We start from the raw sequence: 21,285 nt of genomic DNA, 5'->3' as shown, positions 1-21,285 counted from the left end.
TCTGGGCAGCTTCAGGGCCCCACATCTGCCGTGTGTAATGTTAGGAGCCACGAGGCACTGGGGAAGGCTTAAAGTCCACCCCAGCCTCTGGCCGGCGGGCTCAGTGCCTGTACCTGCAGACATAAGAGTGCTGCACGGAGCAGGGAGGCGAAGGAGGCAAAAGAAGGCCAGGACTCTGCCTTCCACTCCTCCTCCAAAGGGAGAGACCCCCACATCAGTAGAGCTCAGCAGGGAGAGGGGCAGACATTTGCAGGACAAGGACCTGGGCGTCAGGTGGTGGCACTGCTCATGGCTGTCTTCCCTTCCCCCTTCCAGGTTGCATTTACACCCGATGCCTCGGATCCCAGGAACATGTGTCAGCCGAAAGAATTCTACGACCAGACAGAACAGATGTACTGTAGCAAGTGCCCACCTGGTGAGGGGCAGTGCTGGGGCCCCGACCCTTGGGCTGGCTGGGCCTTGGAGGGCTGGTGCCTCGGAGGGGCGAGTGTGCACAGGGGCAGGGAGGGGCAGGGTCATGGCCCTCAATCCCCACTGAGCTCCGAGTTCCAGGTGGCAGCCAGCACTTCCTCTTGCTTCTGGGCCTCTGCACATACTGTTCCCCCTGCCCAGCACACTTCCTACCTCCCTTCCCCTGGTTAACTCCTACTTATCGTTTAGACGTCTCCTCCTCCAGGAAGCCCGCCCCACACTGCCCAGCCAGGCCGAGTGCCTCCTTTGGGCGCCTACCAGCCCCTGGTGTTCCCATGGCAGCTCTTCCACGCTGTGTGATCGCGGCCTGGTCCTCTCTTGTTGCCCCCACCATGTGCTCCTCCAGGGCAGGGACTGCAGCTTGTTCTCTGCTGAATCCCCATCACATGGTACAATGCCTGGCACCTAGTAGGTGCTCAGTGCATATCTGACCAAATCAGTGAATGCTTACCCAGTTCACAGATGCCGGACCCGAGGCCCAGCCCCTGTTGGCAGAGCCAGGTAGCCCGACTCCTGGAGCCATCCATCCTTCCGTTTGTTTATATATTCACTCCCGTCACACTCCTAAAGCATCTACTGTGTGTTCTAAGTGCTGGGAATACAGCAGAGAGCAGGGCAGGCAAATCCTTGCTGTCGTGGAGTATGAGTCCAGTGGGGGACACAGACGGATAAGCTAGCAGCAGGCTAGCTAGGGTCCTCCCTATCAGCCAGTGCTGTGCAGAAAACAAGGCCAGCTAAGGCAGAGGGGGGCAGAGGAGCGAAGTGTCCTGTTGTACAGGGGGTGGTCTGGGAAGGTCGCTCTGAGGAGGCGACGTGTGGGCAGAGCCCTGCAGGAGGTGAGGGAGCAAGTCCTGCAAATGTGCGCGGAGCAGCGTGCCAGGCAGGAGCAACAGCAAGTGCAAAGGCCCCGAGGTAGAAGCCTGTTTGGTGAACTTGAGGGGTGACAGGGCTGGCGTGTGTGGCCCAGCTTGAGTGACAGGGAGCGTGGTAGGAGATGAGATGACGAGGCAAGCAGGGGCCACGGCAAGGAGTTTAGATTTTATTCTGTGACAGGCTAGAAGCCAGTGGAGGGCTTTGAGCCATGAGCTTGAGATGTGGGCTGGCACGTGTGTACCTGTCACTTCCCATGGCCATTTAAGAGACCCCCAGGCAAAGTGACTCTTCTTTCTTCTGTGAATGGGCAGTATCTCCAGAAAGTTACTCGCTAAGCGTGGCCGTGAACACGGCAGGATGGGAATGGGGACGGGGCTCAGAAGAGTGAACTCCTTAAAGGACTCCCTTGGGGTCCTGTCCCCTGGCATGCAGGAGTCCGTTGTCCTGTCCTTGATAGGACAGCAGGGGCGATACAGCACTGTAACTGCCTTTTTGCCCTGTGGCTCACACCCCCGGGTGGAGAGTTTTAGCCAACGATCCAGAAGAAAGGAACTGGCAAACCGGTTCTCAGGGACTTGACTGTAATAGGTGGTGGGATTCAGGCCCGTGGGAAGAGCAGAGAGGAAGATATTTTATGAGCAGAAGGGGCGCAGAAATATACTGAAGGCTGGTCCATGCCAGATGCGAGATAAGTCAGAGGAATTAGAACTCCATCAAAATGCCTTCCCAGCTAAGGTTCCGGAACGCTGGGGCTCTGGGGACAGCCGATAAGCCCAGGGCCCTGGCCCTTCGCTTTCTCAGGCTGCCGCGTGAAAGAGTCCTGCACCAAGACCTCAGACACCGTGTGTGTGCCCTGTGAGGACAGCACCTACACCCAGCTCTGGAACTGGGTCTCCAGCTGTTTCAGCTGTGACTCCCGCTGCAGCTCTGGTGAGTGGGCCGGGACAGGGGTGGTCCCCGCACCCTGCCCGGCCAGCACACACTCCAGCCCCTCTGGCTGCGAGCCAGCTGGGCTTACTCCAGGCCAGGGGTTTTCAGGACCCGGGGCCTGAGGTGGCCTGCGTACAGCTCTTTACTGCTTACACGTGGCATTTCCGCCTCTCTCCCCCCAAACGCTCTCCACGGCCCCGCGGGGCAGGCGGTGGGAGAATGGTGCCCATCTTAGCCTTGAGGAGGTTGTGGCCGGAGAGCCAGTGTTGCGTTTGCCCCGTGCTCGGGGCCCACCAGCCTCCTGGAGAGCAGAGCTGTCTGCGGGCACTGGGCCGGCTGGGAGGGCAGCGTGGCGTGGCGGAGACAGGAATGACCCTGGGCTCTTGCTCCTCCAGACCAGGTGGAAACGCAAGCCTGCGGCCCAAAGCAGAACCGCATCTGCGCCTGCAGGCCGGGCTGGTACTGCATGCTGAGCAAGCAGCAGGGCTGCCGGCTGTGCGCACCGCTGCGCAGGTGCCGCCCCGGCTTCGGCGTCACCAAACCAGGTATGGGCCAGGGACCCCCTTGGGCCTCTTCTTCGTGGACGTCTCTGCGATGGCACAGGCATCAACCCATTAGTCCAGCTTGGGAACATTGTCAGTGGTGGCCCGGTGCTCACCACGCATCCATCTGTCTACTCGGTCACCACTCAGCCCTCCCTCCGCACTCCTGACCGCACTCCTACCGTGTAAATCCGCCGAAGCCGCGGAAGATCGACCCACATAACCCTGGAGACCACGCGTGTGCCTGTGCGTGTGTATGCACATGTGTGCGCGTGTGTGTGGGTGTGTGTTCTAAGGAGTGGAGGTACAGAGACAGGTCCTTGGGCCTAAGGCTCCAGTGCCAGGGCCCACCTGTTCCACAGAGCGTTTGAGTTGTTGACGGGTTCCAATTTCTTTCCTCGAAGGAACTGCAACATCAAACGTGGTGTGCACCCCCTGCGCCCCGGGGACATTCTCCGACACGACTTCATCCACGGATACTTGCAGGCCCCACCGGACGTGAGTGCCTGAGTCCTTTGGTTCTGGATGGTCTGGAGGGGCTGTCCCTGGGTAACCATGGTATCTAGGACACAGAGCAGCTCACCTGCCACCATCGTCCAGACTGGTTCATCTGAGGGTGGGTCCCAGGATAGGTGGCATAGCAAATAGGAACTTGTCCTGGAAGTCCGGGCGGGTACACGGAGAGGCAGGGTAGGGACAGGAGGGGGTGGTGCGGAGAGAGGGAGTGGCACACCCTCTCACTCTCCCATCCCTGCTGTGGGGACCCGTGTCCACTGCCCTGGCTCCCATGAGTGAGCCCAGCCACCCCAAGCCACTGTCCTCTACTGCCTCCTGACCAAGCCTCCTCCTCCTGCAGCTGCAGCTTGGTGGCCATCCCTGGCAATGCGAGCATGGATGCAGTCTGCGTGTCTGCGTCCCCCACCTTGGGAGTGGCCCCGGGGCCAGCCCACATCCCCCGGCCAGCGTCCACGACATCCCAGCACGTGGAGCCAACCCCAGGGCCCAGCACAGCTCCCAGCACCTCCTTCCTGCTCCCTGTGGGCCCAAGCCCCCCGGCTGAAGGGGTCAGCAGTGGCAGCATCTCTCTTCCCGTCGGTAAGCAAGCTGCTCCTTCATTCACTCGTTCATTCATTCCTCCTTTCTTTCTCTTCCCCTCCCTATTTCTTCCCTCCCTTCCTTTCTTCCTTTCCAAGGTCTTACTGAGAGCCCAGTGTGGGCTGGACCCTGTGCTCTGTCCTGGCATACAGGTGACAGTGAGACTAGCCTCTTCCTGAGAACTGGGCTGGCACTAAGGATCCCTGGGTGGGAAGAGATGGGGTCAGCATTTTACCTGAACGTGGAGATGGTCTCCTGGTTTCTGTTTCTGATGGAGCCACCAGGCTGAGAACACCGTGGGCTGGTCTAGGTCACCTCATAGGCCTCCCTGCGGGGGTTAGGCCCGCATCAGGCCAGAGGTCTCAGACTGGTGGCTCTCGGGTTGAATGTGGCCCTCAGACAGGTCTGATTTCTAATTGAGTTTGAGAACCTCCGGCCTGGACTTGCCCCTCACCTGCAACCACTCCAGCCACCGGGGTCACTGACTTCCCTGCCTGACCCCTGGTACGCTGGAGTTTGTTTTGCAGCTGTTTGAACTTCTCTTTTCTTTCCAGGTCTCATTGTGGGTGTGACAGCCTTGGGTCTGCTAATAATAGGCCTGGTGAATTGTGTCATCGTGACTCAAAAGAAAAGTAAGATTCCATCCTTCCTTCCTTCATCCACTTGCTCAGGGAGCTTTTCTGGGGCACCCCTTGGGAGCCCAGCACGGGGCACAGCCTTAAGGGTCCGACACGGCTGGATCCATAGTCCCTGTTGCGTGGAAGCTCACAGCCGGGGCCGAGGACACTTCCACTGACTTATACTGAAACGCAAGATGTGAGCAGGGTCACCCAAGGGAGTAAGGGTTCAGGATCCGTATCCAGGAAGCCGGGGGGATTCAGGCCTCCTGCGGCAGGCGGCTCTGAGCTGGGCAAGATCTCTGTGGGTGGAGTATGTGCAGGAAAGAAAGGATACCCCACATGGAGGGCGGGGTGTGGGCAAAGGCCGGGGGCTGGAGAACGGTAGGGGTGGTGGCAGGCGGAGCTGGACGTGGCCTCTGTGGACCTCGGCTGGTAGGCAGTTTCCGTCCCTTAGGGCTGGGCCTGCTCTGCTGGGTCGCCCGGACCTCACGCTGCCCTGCTAGTTAGAACAGACACTCCCCGAGGAAGTCACACTCCCTGACCTGTCCCCTCTTTCCTCTTTATAGAGAAGCCCTCCTGCCTGCAAAGAGAAGGCAAGGTGGTGAGTGTCTCTCTCCCCTCCTCCCCTACCCTCCTCCCTCCTCCTCCCCTGGTCTCCTTCCAGGCGGGCTGGGTTGTCACACAGGAAACAGTGAATTCTTTCGTTATTTTAGACAGAGTCTCACTCTGTTGCCAAGGCTGAAGTGTAGTGGCATCATCATAGCTCACTGCAGCCTCCAACTCCTGGGCTCAAGCGATCCTCCTGCCTCAGCCTCCCAAGTAGCCGGGATTACAGGCACACACCACCATGCCTGGCTAATTTTCTATTTTTTGGAGAGTTGAGGTCTCACTATTGTCCAGGTTGGTCTCGAACTCTTGGCCTCAAACAATCCTCCCATCTCAGCCTCCCAAAGTGCTAGAATTATAGGTGTGAGCCACTGCACCCAGCCAGGAAGCAGTGAATTCTCTAGGTTGATCTGTCTAGTGTCAGGAGGTATGCAGAGCCCTGGAGGTGGAGGAGAAGCCTGGGGACATGGCATGGGCAAAGGCAAAGGCCCTCCACGGGCTGAAGGAGACCGAGAGTGTGAAATGTCCCATCAGGGAGCAGGGGACTTAGTGGTGTTAGTGGCAGGCATGTGGTTGTGGACCCACAGTGTAACCTTGGGTGGACATGAAACTGCTCTACGGCCATTTCCTCATCACTAAACAAGGGTAGTGTCTGCTCAGTCCAGCTGGCAGGGCTGTGTCCTTCAGTCAGCTGGCACAGTTGTCATCATCTCTGTGTGTTCACAGAGCGCTTGCGCAGGGAGCAGTGAGACAGTGAGTTCCGGGGCACCCCGGTGTGCCACTGAGGGCCCTGGGGGTGTCATCTCTCCAGTTTGAGACGGATGCTGCAGGGCTGGGCTCTGGGTCCTCCCCCGACTTCAACGCAGCTCCCCTTTGATCTGTTTTATAAAGTAGGGTCTGTAAAGGAATTTTGTTAGAAACAGACCAACAGCGTAGTGTCACAGTATTTTGTTGGTTCTCCATCAGGAAGGCATTCGGCTGCAAGGAACAAAACTTACAGGTGACTTCAAACAAAGGGCTTTATTTTTCTCATATTCCAAGAAGCCAGGGGCTGGCGTCTGCTGGAGTGGATTCAGCCGTATCTTCCCGTGGTGCCAGCAGAACGCTAGACTCTGCCACCTTTAGTGTGTTGGCTTTAGTTTTCTCGCTTGTGGCCCCATGTCATAAGATGGGGATCATCGCTTAGTATGTGACCTCTGGGTTCGAGGCAGAAAGAGGGGGAATGGCCAGGTCGGCCATGTTGCCTTTATCAGTAACTCAGACGCCTCCCTAGAAGCCTTGGGTAGACTACTTCTTTCATCTCATTGGCCAGAACTGTGTCATGTGACCACTCCTAGCTGCAAGGGAAGCTGGGGAAGGGGGTGCTTTGCTTTCCCAGCCTCTATGGAAGAGGAGGATGAGGGAGAGGGGTTGGAAGTGGGTGTGGGGTGAGCCAATACACAGTGTCTGCCGCAACCTCAAACCTGGTAGGCAGGGCAGGATTTTTACCCAATTTTACAGATGAGGAAACAGAGTCCATGGAGCTACCTCGTGTTCCCTGTCCTGCTAGGGCAGAGTTTCTCAACCTCGTGGATATTTGGGACGAGAGAAGTCTTAGTTGTGGGGGGCTGTCCTGTGCATTGTAGGCTGTTCAGCAACGTTCAGTAGATGTCAGTAGCACCCCCACCCAGCAGTGACGACCAAAAATCTCTTGACATTGCCAAGTATCCCCTGGGGCCAAATCCCCCCCACTTGAGAACCACTGTGACCAGGAAAAGCTCAGCCCTGGGTGTCCCAGTGCCTGAGGTTTACAGAGGGCTTTTGAAATCAGGTAGACTGGTTTCATCTCCTGATTTTGCTGACAAGAAAAGAGGTGCAGAGAGGGAAAGTGACTTGTCCAAAGTCACACAGCAATGTCTCCCAGCCCAGTGCTCTGCAGTGTTTAAGTGGGGATCGGACTGTTTCTCATCCTCCCAGGGCGTGAATCCCACTTCTGCCTTTCTGTGGCTTCAATTCAGTGATGCTGACAGTTGCTGCCTGGTGGCACATAGAGCAAGTGTCCCCTCCAGGCTCTGCCCCAGCAGCTCAGCTGCGTCTTCTCTTTCCCAACCAAGTGTTTCCCAACCTCTGTGCAGGGAAGATGTCCTGGGTGTGGCCCGTAGCTTCCGCTTCCCCTTTCCCTCCGCCGAGGTTCCGTTCACTGCGTGTGAGCACCCCGTTTGTTGAGCGCCGTGTACGCAGAGCCCAGTGATAAACCAGTGGAAAACCGGCTCTCCGGTGGGGGGAAACTCCAAAACCCTGGTGTGTGGTGTTTGCTAATTTCTGTGGTGTAAATACGCCCACTGTGGTCAAGCTACCAAGGCCCTCCTGAATATGGAGTTGGGAAGAGACGTGCATGGGTCTGAGCACTGGCGGGGTCCCTGAGCTGTTCTCGCTGAATCCTCACACCCCTGCGAGGTAGAGAGTCATCACCGCGTTTTACAGAGGAGGCTCGGTTTCCCGTGTAAGGTTAGATGGTTAGGTAAGTGGCATAGCCCAGGCTTGAAACTTAGTCTAAATCTGCAGGTTTTGCCAGGGGAGACATTCAAAGCTATTCCAAGCCCTCAGAGGTTGGCCACCTTCCCACAAATCCTTCAAGCCCTGGGCTCCCACCCGCAAGCCGGGCCCCCTGCTTAGCCTGTGCCCCACGCCTCTCCCCGGCTGCCTGCTAGTCAGGCCGCTGGGCTTAGGTGAGTGTTGTCAACTCAGCACAACCTGTTCCTCCTGCTGCAGAAATAACTCCCAGGGCACAGGGACAGTGGCTTCCCGTTGTTTAGAGAAGACCAGTGTATGCACATGTGTGAGCTCACCCACAGTCACCCCCACGGACACGCTCGTGCAGGGGCTCACATTTAATAACAAGCACGAACATTTAGCAAGTATTGAATTTTTTTTATTTTCGTAGCCATGCTGCAACACACAAGCAGTATGATTAGTGCCCCCATTTTATAGCCCAGGAAACTTGGGCCCAGAGAAGTTAAGTAACTTTCCCAAGGTGGCACAGCTGATGAGAGTGGCCTGGGACACAAACCTAGGAGTGCCTCTCCTCACCACCCCCAGCACACACACTAACCGCGCCACTCGTAGACGTGTGTGTGCACACTTCACTCACCCTCATGGCTATAGATAGGGGTGTGTGAGCCTTGTGAACTCACACTCACACACACAGACACGGACCCAGCAGGAACCTGGGGCATCCAGCCAGTGGCTCTTGCCAGGGTATCTGCTTCTGCCCAGCAGGAGAGGCTGGGAGCCCAGGGAGCTGGCGGCTGGCTGGGAGCCTGTGTTTTGAAGGAGCCTCCTCAGTACTCCACCCCTCTGGGGTCCCAGCCCAAGGAACAGGACTCAGGTTCTGTGCCACCCGCAGCCTGTCTGAACTTTGCAGCTTGTGGCTTTGGAGGAGGGAGGCGGGCTGTGACATTTGAGGGTTTCTGTTCTGCCTGGCGCTAGCCACCAGCAGAGAGGGTGAGGCACAGACCAGAAAAGCCCCTTCCCTGGGGGTTGTGAGGAATGACATTTGGAGGCTCCTCCTCCCCTTCCAAGCCCAGAGCAGGGCTGGGGGGCGGGGAGTGGTCAAGGTTAGACCACCTGAGTGAAGGTTCAGCATGAACTTGAAATGCCTTCCATTCCTCCAAAACTGGGGAAGTCAGCCCCGTGGGTGGCCTCCTGGGGAAGCAAGAGGGCACAGTGGCCCCACACAGCCCTGGCACACTGCTCTGGGCTTGTCCTGTCCCTCCAACGGACCACCTGTGTGGTACTGAGCCTGGAACTCACCCTCTCTGGGCCCCCATGGCCCCACTGGACGGCTTGCACAGGATTCTTCCAGTCCCAAAGCTGAGGGAGTTGAGGGCGGGTCTCAGCCATGCCCAGGGGCTGGTGTACCTGTGCCCTCTGGCCCCCTCACGTCCCCCTGCTGTGCTGGTGAGTCCTGCCAGCCATTCACTTGCCTCCATCCTCACTCCACCTGAACCCTCTCTCTCGTCCTGGGCAAGCCAAGGGGCAGGGCAGCTGGTGAGGACATGACCCCTGCCATCTCCCTGTTTCTGGGCATCTAGTGATCACCAAGAACCCCAATGCAAGGCCTTAAATTGCTGTGCAGTCAGTGTGGACAGACAGCAGCCGTGGGGTGGAATTTCCAGATGCTCCCAGCACAGCGTCTGGAAATGGGGACCTTGTCTTGAGTCTCCAGAGCTGAAACCCCAGACACCCAGGAAAGGCGCTGTGGGTGCCCAGCTGTGCTGTGTCCGAACTGTGACCTCAGCCTCTGTGATTCTTCCTGTCCGCGCCTCTGTTTCCACGTTTGCAAAGTGAGGACAACACGGGGCTGTTGGAAGGCTCCATAGAGGGAGTTTCTGGGGGAACTTTGGCGCAGTGCTTGGCGCTAGGTGGCACTCAAATGGCAGCTAATATTTTATGATTATTATGATATTCTATGGGGAAAACATGTCAGGAGAAGTCACAGAGCATCCTGGGGGTGGACTCTGGAAAGGGGAGCTGGGACAGCACGGCTGACGGTCCCCAGTGAAAGGGCTCCCTGTCCTGGATGGGTCACCACACTTTTTCCGCAAAGGGCCAGATAGTAAAAATTTTAGGCTTTGTGGACCATGTGGTCTCTGTGACAACTGCTTGAACCTGCCTTTGGAGAAGGAAAGCGGCCATAGACAGCATGTAAAAAAGCAAGAGTGGTGTATTCCGATAAAACTTTACTTATGGACCCTAAAACTTGAACTTCACATCATTCTACCTGTCACAAAATATCATTCTTAAAAAAAATATTTTTTTTAGCCATTTAAAAATGTGAAAACCATTTTTAGCTTGCAGGCTGTACAAAAATAGGTGGCAGGGTGGTTTTGGCCCAGGGGCAGTACTTTGCCTACTTCTGATTTAATAAACTCTTGTGTAGAGCTTACTATGTAACAGATATTGTTTTAAGCACTTTAAAAATATTCAGCTTTTAATCTTCACAACAACCTTATGAGATAGGTCATTATTCTCCTTTTATAGATGAAAAATAGAGACACAGAGAGGTTAAGCAAGTTGTCCAAGGTCACACAGCCCTCCTGTGGGCTGGATTTGGAGTCCGTGCTCTTGGCTGCCAGGCTGAGCCACATCTCTCTGTGCGGTTGGGGTGACCTTAGGAAAGTCGCTTTCCTTCTGTTTCCTTATGTAAAATGAGGATGGAAATCCTGCCCCAGGGCTCAGACTGTTTGGTGAACAGGGCCACGTGGTTCCAGCCCTCACAGGGGTTACGCTCCCCTGGCGCAGCTGGTTGCTAATAACAGAAACATACAAACCACGGAGAGTCACACCTCCCCAAAGCGCCCACGTGTGGAAGGCCGTGTGGGTGTGGGCAGAGGCGGTGGGTGAGCTGGGAAGTGCAGACGGCAGGAGGTGCAGGCGGTGGTGGGGAGGAGGGGGAGAGCAGGCCGGTGGGCTGACCGCTCTCCCTCCTCCCGCCCGTGCAGCCTCACCTGCCTGCCGATAAGGCCCGGGGGGCGCCAGGCCCGGAGCAGCAGCACCTGCTGACGGCGGCACCCAGCTCCAGCAGCAGCTCCCTGGAGAGCTCGGCCAGCGCCGCACACGGCCGGGCGCCCACCGGGAACCAGCCGCAGGCGCCAGGCGCCGAGAAGGCCGGTGGGTCTGCCGAGGCCCGGGCCAGCGCCGGGAGCTCAGGTAAGAGCGTGTCTGTCTGTCCTGCCTGCTTGACATAGCTTCTCCTCTGGGAGCCTCCCGCAGGGCACGGTGAGGCCGAACCACGGGGAACTTCTTTCAGTTCCCTGAACCCACCGAGTTCCCTCCCACCTCCGCCATGCTGACCTTTCACCTGGAAGACCCTTCCTTCGGCTGGACAATCCCAAGTTGTCCTTGGAATTCCCAAGATCCGGCAGGGAGTTTTCCTGAGACCCCTCCCCAACACCCCTCAACACCCCCCCCACCTCCTGGCTGGACTGGCTCCTCCAGGCTCGCAGGCCCTTGCGTCCCCTTCCTGGGACTGTCAGGCTGCATGCGTAGCCACTGCCTGTCTCCTCCTGTCCCCTTGCCAGGCTGGGGACTCCTGGGAAGCCTGGATCATCTCGTTCATCCCTGTGTCACAGGCCCAGCACTGCATCTTGCTAGTAACAGTAGCAATAATAGTAGCTTATACTTACTGAAGGCGTATGGCGTATCAGGCGCTGTCCTGGGCACTTTATGTGCATAAAATTCCCCTGCACGTCCATGCTAAGAGAGAGTCACCATTGTTATTCCCATTTCACAGACGAGGAAACTGAGGTCTAGGGAGGTTAAACAGCTTGTTCGAGGGCACACAGCTAGTAAATGGAAGAACCAGGAATCCTCCCTGGGCTGTCGGGCTCCAGAGCCCTTGGGTTGGGAGATGGATGAAGAAATGATGCCTCCAGGGCTCTACTCACTGTGACTTGTTCCTGGGTCCCTTTGGGCTTGAGGAGCCAGGACTGTGGGGACTGTGTCCTGTTTACACAGTCTGCATTTTATCCTGGACCTGGTCTGTGACAGATGTCACCCCTGGTTGGCATCTCTAGAGCCCACACTAGAGAGGGCCCCCAGAAACCCTGGGGTTTCCTTGGGTTTGTTTGCAGTGGGGAGATCAAGTCTACTGGCCTGTGTCTCTCACTCTCACTTAGCAGTGGTGGCCAGTGGGACTTCAGAGAATGACCATGAACTTGGGTCATTCCCAGATCCCTGCCCAGCAACTCTGATGCCATGAGTATCTGAGCAGGAATCTTAACCCTGCCAAGCCTCAGTTTCCTCATCTAGAGGTGAGCCCGGGCACCTCCTTGGCAGGGCAGGTGAAAGATGAGCCGCATTGTGCCTGGCTTGGCACCTGACTGGGCCAGGCTCCCTTTGGGCCACCTCCAGATGGGGACTGACAGCTGCAGTCCTCCCCCCACACCCCACCCAGGCTCGCACCCACCCTGCTGCTCCCCTGGCGGGCTGCACCCCTTCCTCTTGCCTATAATGCCACCCTCTGCCTGCAACACCCTTTCCTACCTGTCACCTGACTGCCCACAGGTGCTAGTGTGCCCAACTCTGTCTGCCCCATCCTAGCCCACCCTCATCAGTGGGATGTCTCATTAGGGCCCCTCAGGGAGGGCCTGGATCAGTGCCTGGAACAGAAGAGGTGGCCCTAAGCATTTGTTGAACTCCAAATCTAAACTCTTGGCCTTTGTCCACCTCTTGAATTTATCTTTCTGATTTCTTAGCTACACCTGGTGTGGCTTCCTCTTTGGGCCCAGAGTGGACCCCTGAGCATGCGTGCCCGTCCCCGACCCTCTGCCCCTTCTGCTCTGTGTTCCTTCTCCCAGGAGTCCCCCGACCCTCTCCCTGACGCTGCCTTGCCTCTGTTCTCTCCCTCTCCCTCACCCCTGACACCTCTCCACTGTGGGAACCTGTAACCCCCGGGCTGTGCCCCGTCCGCCCCCGCGATGTCTCATTCGCAATATGCAAAGGCCATGGTGACTCTGGGTGACATTTGGGTGCTGCGGAGGCTCAGGGTGGAAATTTCCTTCCGGCCCTCTGATTTTAGCCCTCCCCCTCCCCAGCCTGTTCTGAGCAGAGCAGCTGGCCAGCCCCACGCTCCTCCCAGGCTCCCCCGAGTTCCTGGAGTCAGGGGAACCGGGCCAGGGCAAGGACCGGAAATCAGACAGCTGCCACGTGTCTGGGCACCTGGCAGATCCCTGCAGTAGCGGCAGTGGCAGCAGCTGTCATTCTGTGAGGGGCTGCTGTGTGTCAAGCGCTGGCCCATCATCCAGCTCCTCCCCAGCCAGTTAGGAGACTGCTGCCCGCAGGGGCTGGGTGGAGAGGCGGGGCGCACCTGCACCCCAAAGTCCTCCCTGCCAACTGCTTCAGGTATGTGGGCCTGCCGTGGCCAGAGCGCCAGCATCTGGTCCCAAGGGAATCCATAAATCCAGATTTTTAAATATAAACACCTGAATCTTAAATGTTGGCAGCCGATTCACTTAAAAATACTACTGCCGCCAAAAACAAAACATACCTGTTGGCTGGTTTTTATCCATCAACACCTGTCCCTGTTATAGGCACTGAGAACACAGCAGAGAACAGTCAAAAAGTCCCACCTTCCTGGGCTCAGGGCCTGGTGGGGGGTCACAAATGAGCAATAAACAGTCCAGGAGCCAGGGCCCCCGGAGATCACAGAAGTGCGCACCCGGGAGTGGTGGGTGGAGCGGGGTGGAGGGGTCGGGGGATGGGAGATAAACATCTCTAGGGAGGAGGTGGGGGGGGGGTCTTGGAGCTGAGGCATGGATGACTCCGGGGGCTGCGGGGCTGCGGGGCTGCGGGGAGGTGAGTGTGGCTGGCAGGAACCCACGCAAGGTCTTGGAGCGGCGGAGAGGGGTGGGAGAAGGCAGGCTCCGGGCCAGGCCAGGCTCTGTGGGCTGTGGTGAGGCCTGCGGGTTTGCCAGCAGCCAAGGCAGTGACCTGCCAAGTTAAAGGGGCAGCTCTGGCTGCTGGCGGGGAACGGACTTCAGAAGAGGGAGGGGGTCGAAGCCAGGACACAGGTGGAGGATGTTCCCACCGGTCCAGCTGGGAGTGGGTGGAGGCTCGCATGGGACAGTAGCAGGGCAGTGGGGACTTTAAGTGATCTTTGAAGGTAGTCAAGGCAGGAATTGCTGAATTGCTGATGGGCGGGTTGTGGGGTACAACGGAAAGACGAGTCCAAGACTCTGGGCCCAAGCAGCTGGGGGGGGTGCGGTGGCGGGGAACTGAACTGCCGTGCAGAGGGGCAGGCGGAGGGGAGATGGGCTGGAACCAAGAGCAAGGTTTGAAACCAGGTGTGGTGGCACGTCTGTAGTCCCAGCTACTCCAGAGGGTGAGGCGAGAGGACTACTTGAGGCCAGGATTTCAAGATCAGCCTAGGCAACACATCGAGATCCCGTCTCTTAAAAAAGAGTTTAGTTTGAGATGACTATAATTCTCCAAGCACAGGTGCCAAACAAGTGTTCAACCCCTGGTGCATTGAGAGTGTCACTCTGTCTCTAGTAGGGGTGTAGTCTCCAGAGATGCAGCAGTGAACAAGACAGAGTCACCTCTGCCTGCACGGAGACATACAGGGTTGTTATGCCCATTTTATAGCTGGGCAGACTGAGGCTCTGAGAAGTTAAGTGACTTGGCCAAGACTATGGGAGACAGAGCAGGGATTTGAACCCAGAATTGTCAGACTGCAAACATCCTGGACTCGGCGATGAAGACAAACTACCCCCTGACCCCATTCTGGAATCCCAGATTTAGGAAATCCTAGAGGCGGCTCTACGTGATGGAAAAAGATTTGCTGAGAATAAAGACAACTTCAGAGTCAGTGTTTCACCTCCGTGAAGGCACAATTTCCAGGCCCTTTCCTGTTGATCCTGTGTCACGTGGATAATGTGCCCATGACAGGGTTCTTGCCTTGTATTAAGGTAGTGGGCGTGGCCGGGCTGCCGACGCCTCCCAGCAGCATGGGAAGGTAACTCAGCGTCCTCAGCGCTTGACCAGTGTTCTGGAACGTGCACTTCCTGTCCCCGCTCACCTCTCTGATTCTTTTCAGGGAGTAGGTTTTGTTCCTGGAGCACTTTCATTTCTTTATATAATTGGCGCCTCCCATCTGCCGGTGGTTTGGGCTGGGCAGGCAGTAATGCTGTTCTTACTTGGCAGGTGAGGGAACGGAGGCCCACGAAGGTTAAGTGACTCGCCCAAGGTCACACGGCAGAGCTGGACTAGAATCTTGGTTTCCTGGCTCCTGGCTCAGTGCTCTTTCCCACGTCTTAATTTGCCTCTTGGGCTGTGAAAACATCCCCCAGTCTGAGACCCCTGGACTGACCACCCCCCTCCCATCTTGTGCTTAGCAGAGTCTTCCCCTGGTGGCCACGGGACCCAGGTCAACGTCACCTGCATCGTGAACGTCTGCAGCAGCTCCAGCCACGGCTCCCGGTGCTCCTCCCAAGCCAGCTCCACGGTGGGAGACACAGATGCCAGCCCCTCGGCTTCCCCGAAGGACGAGCAGGTCCCCTTCTCCAAGGAGGAGTGTGCCTTTCAGTCCCAGCTGGAGACTCCAGAGACTCTGCTGCAGAGCTCCGAGGAGAAGCCCCTGCCCCTGGGTGTGCCTGACGCCGGAATGAAGCCCAGTTAACCAGGCCTGACCCCTGGCAGGGTGACCCTGTGAAGGGGTCCCGGTCCTTCTAGGCCCCCACCCCCAGGACTCTGTAGCTCTTTCTAGGCCAAGTGTCTTTAGTGGCCCCTCTAGCCCCAGCCTCTCTCTCACCTGCAGGCTGAGGGATGAGACAGTGAGTCATGGAAAGCCTCCGCTGTCTCGCTGTGTCCCTCTCGAAAGGCTGGCTGGGCATAGATGTGCAGGACAGCCTGGGCGAGTCCCTGCCTCCCCGAGGCCTGCCCCCAAGCTGGACCTGCGAGCTTGGCTTTTGGAGCCCGTGGTGTTTTCTTTTTATTACCCTGGGCTCTGGCCTGGCTCTGGCTTCCAGATGCTCTGGCATCCTCCCCGCTGGAGGGGCTTGCCGGGAAGGAGGGACGCTGCATGAGTCACCCGTCAAGACAGGATTGTGCTTCAGCCTGAATGCTGAGACTGCAGGACGGTCCCGGCAGGGCAGGAGGAGGCCATCGGTCAGATGGTTCTGGGTGGGGAGGTGGTGGCAGCCCTCTGGGGGACGGGGCTCCCTCAGGTTAACTCAGGACTCTTGGAAAGCACCACCTCCAAATTCACTTCTGCTAGCTTGTCCTTTTGTACCATGGTGGGAGAATCTGATGCCCAGGAGGTCCAGGCAGGCAACTTTATGCAGTGCTACGGCCTGGGCAAGACGACAGACTCCTAACCAGAAATCTTCCAAGTTTAACATGTAGCAAATTTTAAAAAAGTAAGTACCACGCAGGCAAACAAGCCAACAGCAAACGAAGCCAGACTCTGAGGGCCACGTGCAGCCCTTCCCCTGCGGTTGCCCCCTCTGCTTCACTCCAGAAACCGCGGGACCCTCCTCCCTCACCGTCTGGGGGGGTGCTCCAAGGCCACGCCTACGCCGATCAGGGAATTTCAGGAACTGGAGATGACTGAGGCCCCACAGCATCTCTCTCCTCCTACCTCAGCTTGGACCTTCCTCCTGCTTCCAGAGGGGTGTGCGCCTCTCACCCTGCCCCCCCCCGGCCCCAGGGGGGCTGCTGAGCCACTTCGGTACGTGGCCACTGTGATCCGAGTGGATGTGAGAAGCCGAGTGCCGACCTTGTGTCTGTGTGTCGTGGGTCTGTGCAGCCAAGGTCGTTAAGTTGAACGACCTGCCTCCAAGCAGCCGAAGCCATCAATTTTGTCAATGGATCCTCCCTATCAGAGAGCCAACCCAGCCCCCTCCAAACACTTGCCCAGAGCCTGGCAGAGGGTGAACTCAGAAGGCCTTGACCGGGTTCTGGAAGGGAGATGGGCGACTCCTTAAGAGGCCAGTCCAGTCTCAGGTACTTGGACCCCATGTTGGTAAATTCCACTGGACTTGAACTTGGCAGCGGAACTATTGGCGGGTGGGAGAGCCCAGCTGTTACCATGGAGACAAAGAGGGTTTTCCCAGCCTGGAATCGCATGTCAGAGTGCCTGGACTGGCCCTGTCCGCTCACGTTGGCCCGTGCCCGGCGGTGGGGCGCGTCTGCCCCCTGGTGGGCAGTGCTGGGAGGACCTCGGGCTGCCTCTGCATCCCGGAGCAGAGCCGGCAGCCGTGACTTTCAAGGAGACTTTCTGGGTGTGGCCTCCGTTCCCCGCTGGATTGATCCCAAGACCATGAGAGTTCGTACTGTATGCTGGACAGCATTCCTGCTTGTGAATAAACCTTGCGTTTGTTTTATGCGGTGACCCCTGGCTCTGGCTGGGGTCTGGGGTAGGTTTGTCTGTGGTCCTGCTTGTTCACCACCAAGGTATAGGGGGAGACGGGGTCATGGTCACTGAGGTCTGGCAGGCCCTTGTTGTGAGTGGACCACAGAGGCACCTCCGTCATAGCCACCCTTGCTTCGAGCCTAGCTGCCCCCCTCTCCCCGGGACTGGGCACAATAAGCCCGAACTTCCTGCTCAGGACCCCCCCCCCCCAACTGGTCTCCAAATATGCCCTTGTCCCTCATCTCAGTCTGCTCTGGAGATTGGGGTGGGGTCTCTGCAGACCACAGGCAGCTGACCTCCTTGCCCAGGCACTGAGGCTTTGCTCTCCCGGAGGCCCCACGCTTCTCAGATCAGCACAGGACTCTGGGGGCACAGAGGGCTTGTCAGGGAAGGGTTCTGGTGCTGACCTCTGACCTATTCCTGAGGGATGAGCAGGAGTTTTCCACAGCAAGGGGCTAGGAGGAGCTTGCAGGCAAAAGGAGTTCTGAGTTTAAAGGCCTGGAGGGGAGAGAGACCCCTTGGTCACCTGCCGTCATTCTTGGCTCTCGCCATTATTTCTTGTTATTTGGTACTTGGTACAACTGTCTTCATTCTCGTGACTTCAGGATCTGTGGATGGTGGGACACGCCGCCTCCCAGTTCCTGGATCTCCTCTCGTCCACGGCTGTGTCCTCCACCCCAGACCAGGGCTGGACACACTTCTATAAAGTGCCAGGGAGTCAACATTTCAGACTTGGCAGGTCTTACGGGGTCTGTAATGACTACTCTGCTGTTATAGCATGAAAAGGGCTGTATACAATACATAAAAGAAGGGGCTGGCTGTGTTCTGGTAAAACTATTCTTACAAACAGGCAGCAGGTGGATTTGGCCCGGGGGATGTAGCTGGTGCCAATGCCTGAGACCTGGGTCTTGCGGATAACCACACCGTACTCCCCGTTCCCAGCATCCCACTTGCCCCCGCCCCTGCTGCCTCCTGTCTTTCCCCCTCACTGGCACCTGTGAGCCGCGGTTGTTTTCTCCCTTGTACACACCCACGGCTCCCTGGTCTGTCTCCGGCCTCGCTGCTCTCTGGTTAAATGCGGTGCTTGTGTGTGCCACACCTGGGTGAGGCAGCATGCTGACATCCAGCCACGCTGGCTGCTCTTGCTTTGATTTCATGATTGTTAAACTCCAAAGGGTCCTTGGTGCTGCCCAGTGGTGACAGCATGTCCCCCTCGGCCACCCCCACTGTATTATTAATAGTTCCTCTTGCTGCTGTAACAAACCACACACACTTAGTGACTTAAAACAACACGAGTTCGTTCTCTTCAAGTTCTGGGGATCAGACGTCTAAAATCAAGTTGTAAGTGAGTCTCTGAGAGGCAGAGGGAGGAGATGGAGGGGGCGGGGAGGCAGCGCCATGGAGGCACCAGGAACCCGGTGGGGGACAGGGGAAGTGGTGAGGGCCAGGAGGCCCGAGGGCACCTCATCCCATGTGGACGCTGAGCCGGCTGGAGCCTCTCCAGCCTCCCGAGAAGGTTTGAGCACAGAATGAACCTAATCAGGGAAAATAAGGATCTGGCATGTTTCTATACAACAAAACATTCATGGAGCAGGAAGTACAAGCATGTCTTTCCAGTTTGGAAACCATGTGATTACTGCATATAATCCCAATACCTTAGAAGTAACAAATCAGTGGCCTTATGGAGACATTTGCAGCATCAGCCCTGTTAGAAAAGAACAAGGAATGGAGTTCAAACTCACATTGCGTAAGGCAGTGGGAAAAGTCAGAAACTGTAAAATTTTCTACAGAGCACAGAACAGAACTTCTTACAGAAGCATTGGGATTTAGAACTGCTTTTTCAGACAGGAAAAAATGACAGGAAGGAGATATAACTGCTGTAAGCATCACTGGAGTGATAACAAGAAAACCGGTACTTTTGGAGGTAACTCCTGGAGACTTTGACCAAATTAATCCTACAACTAACAAAATTCTCTGTTCCTATGACTATAGAAATATTGAAGGCTTTGTAGATCTCTCTCATTATCAAGGAAGATTTTGTATCCTTTATGGAGGATTAGTAGATTGCATTTATTTGCATCAGAGCAAAGAGAAGAGATTATCAAAAGTACGATACACCACGCTGGCAACTGTAATACACAGGTATTTCATTGTGGATCAGGAAAGAACCTTTAGAATTTGAGCAATATTTGAATCTTCACTTTGGAAAATACAGCACTGATAAATCCATAATGTCTTTAGCAGAGATTGTAGTCCAAAAGATGTCACCTAGACATTTGGAGCCTGTAAAAAGAGTTCTAGCACTTACAGAAACATATTTAGTAGAACGTGATCCAGCAACCTGTAATATTGCAACATTGAAGCCTTTAGGAGAAGTGTTTGCATTGGTTTGTGACTCAGAAAATCCACAACTTTTTCCCATTGAATTTATAGAAGGACAAGTACAGAAATACTCTTCAACAGAAAGAGATTCCTTATTAGCAAGTTTGCTGGATGGAGTAAGAGCCTCTGGTAACAGGGATGTTTGTGTGAAAATGACCCCAACCCCTAAAGGTCAGCAATATCTAAATTAAAAAAAAAAAAAAAAAGGTATAGCCACAGCTGCCAGGCTCTAGTGGGGAATCTGGTTCCTTGCCTTCAGCTTCTTGAGGCACCTGCATTCCTTGGCTTGTGGCCGCTTCCCCCATCTTCAAAGAGAACACAGCGTAGTATCTTCAGTAGTCAAGTCTCCCTCTGCCTCCCATTTACAGGGACATTTGTGATTCTCTGGGACTCGCCCAGATAAGCCAGGATACTCTCCCCATCTCAAGATCTTGCAAAGTTTCCAGGAATTCAGAGTCCACATCTTTGCAGGGGCTATTATTCAGCTGAGGACCGAACTCTGATCTTTTCTCTTTTGCCCAAATTCCTTTCTAAGGGGCATGGTGAGTCCCACCGACAAATGATAAAATGTCGCTAAATGGGTTTTATTAACCTGGTATAATGTGATTTACTTTCCAACCTGATTCCAATATAGCATCACATGACAGAAGACCCCCCCCATCTTAACTCAAACATCCCAGTGGACCCGTCTTAACCCAAGCATTGCTTTCTACCGACTCCAGGTCTTTAGGCAAAGCTTAACTTTTTCAATCAAGTGCCAACTAAAGAATCCCTAAAGCCCACCTACAACTTATAAGTCCCTGTTTCACGATGTCCCGACTCTTCGGGCCGAACCAGTATATACCTTCCATGTATTGATTTACGATTTTACCTGTAATTCCTGTCCCCATGAATGTATGAAACCAAACTGTAATCCGGGTGCCTCCAGCGCATTTTTTCAAGACCTCTTGAGAACTTGTTCCCCAGGCCTAGGTCACACACATTCGGCTCAGAATAAATCTCTAAAATTATTTTACAGAGTTTGGGTTTTTCCCTTGACGCAGCCTACCATCACCCACCCCACACACACACCATCCACCCACCGTCTCACCTCCTAGCTAGACCACACTGCGCCCTCTCCTCTCTCCCCGAGCCTCCGCCCTCCGCCCCAGCGTGCCTTGAGCCGGCTGCCTGGCTGCCTGTTTCACTGAGAAAACAAAACAAACACAAGGGAACGTCCCAGGCTGCACCACCACACCCCCCACCCCTCTGCTGCATCCCTGCCTGCGGCTTACGACTGAGGGCAGCTTCTCCTCTGTACGGATCTCAGCCTCTCTCCAGCAACCCTCCCCTCTCGCCTGCATCAGCTTCCTCTTCTCTGGGTCTTCCCTGTGTCATATGAACATACTAACTTTTCTTCCATTTACAAAGCAACATGCTGCCTCCCGCCCATTAGGGTGGCTGCTATCAGAAAACCTGAAAATAACAAGCCTTGGTGAAAATGTGGAGGAATTGAAACCTTTGTGCATTGCTGGTGGGAATGCAAACTGGTACAGCAGCCATGGAATACACTATGATGTTTTCTTCAAAAAATTAAACATAGAATTCCTATATGATGCAGCAATTCCACCTCTGAGTGTATACCCAAAAGAATTGAAAACAGAGTCTCAAACAGATAGGCATTTGTGCACCACTGTTCACTGCAGCATTGTTCACAGTAGCCACAAGCTAGAAGCAACCCAAGTGTCCAGCAGATGAACGGATAAACAAAATGTATTCTTACATTTGATGCAATATTATTCAACCTTAAAGAAGGAAATTCTGACACATGCTATGATATGGATGAACTTTGAGAACACTACACTAAGTGAAGTAAGCCAGTCACAAAAGGAGA

At 55.6% G+C, this 21,285-nt stretch overlaps 1 protein-coding gene and 1 pseudogene across 2 annotated transcripts in view; both read left to right on the top strand.

The window, feature by feature from the left end:
* Nucleotides 1-17,001, top strand: part of TNFRSF1B (TNF receptor superfamily member 1B) — a 35,425-nt gene extending 18,424 nt beyond the window's left edge. The window contains exons 2-10 of one of the 2 annotated variants that reach the window (XM_045546097.1): nt 316-415; nt 2,146-2,274; nt 2,670-2,819; nt 3,221-3,314; nt 3,673-3,911; nt 4,466-4,543; nt 5,098-5,132; nt 10,621-10,828; nt 15,016-17,001. In XM_045546097.1, coding sequence (XP_045402053.1) covers nt 316-415; nt 2,146-2,274; nt 2,670-2,819; nt 3,221-3,314; nt 3,673-3,911; nt 4,466-4,543; nt 5,098-5,132; nt 10,621-10,828; nt 15,016-15,296 — 1,314 coding nt within the window. In that variant the 3' untranslated portion in view covers nt 15,297-17,001. Of the gene's footprint in view, nt 1-315; nt 416-2,145; nt 2,275-2,669; nt 2,820-3,220; nt 3,315-3,672; nt 3,912-4,465; nt 4,544-5,097; nt 5,133-10,620; nt 10,829-15,012 lie in introns of both variants that reach the window. The other variant, XM_045546096.1, reaches the window with a different exon arrangement.
* Nucleotides 17,002-18,523: 1,522 nt separating this feature from the next.
* On the top strand, nt 18,524-20,405 carry LOC123634460 (annotated as a pseudogene).
* Nucleotides 20,406-21,285: the final 880 nt, after the last annotated feature.

Source organism: Lemur catta, chromosome 3, assembly GCF_020740605.2.
Source record: "Lemur catta isolate mLemCat1 chromosome 3, mLemCat1.pri, whole genome shotgun sequence".
In the NCBI taxonomy this organism is placed as follows: Eukaryota; Metazoa; Chordata; class Mammalia; order Primates; family Lemuridae; genus Lemur; species Lemur catta.
Note: the sequence above shows the minus strand (reverse complement) of the source record. Positions and strands in the feature narration are given on the sequence as shown.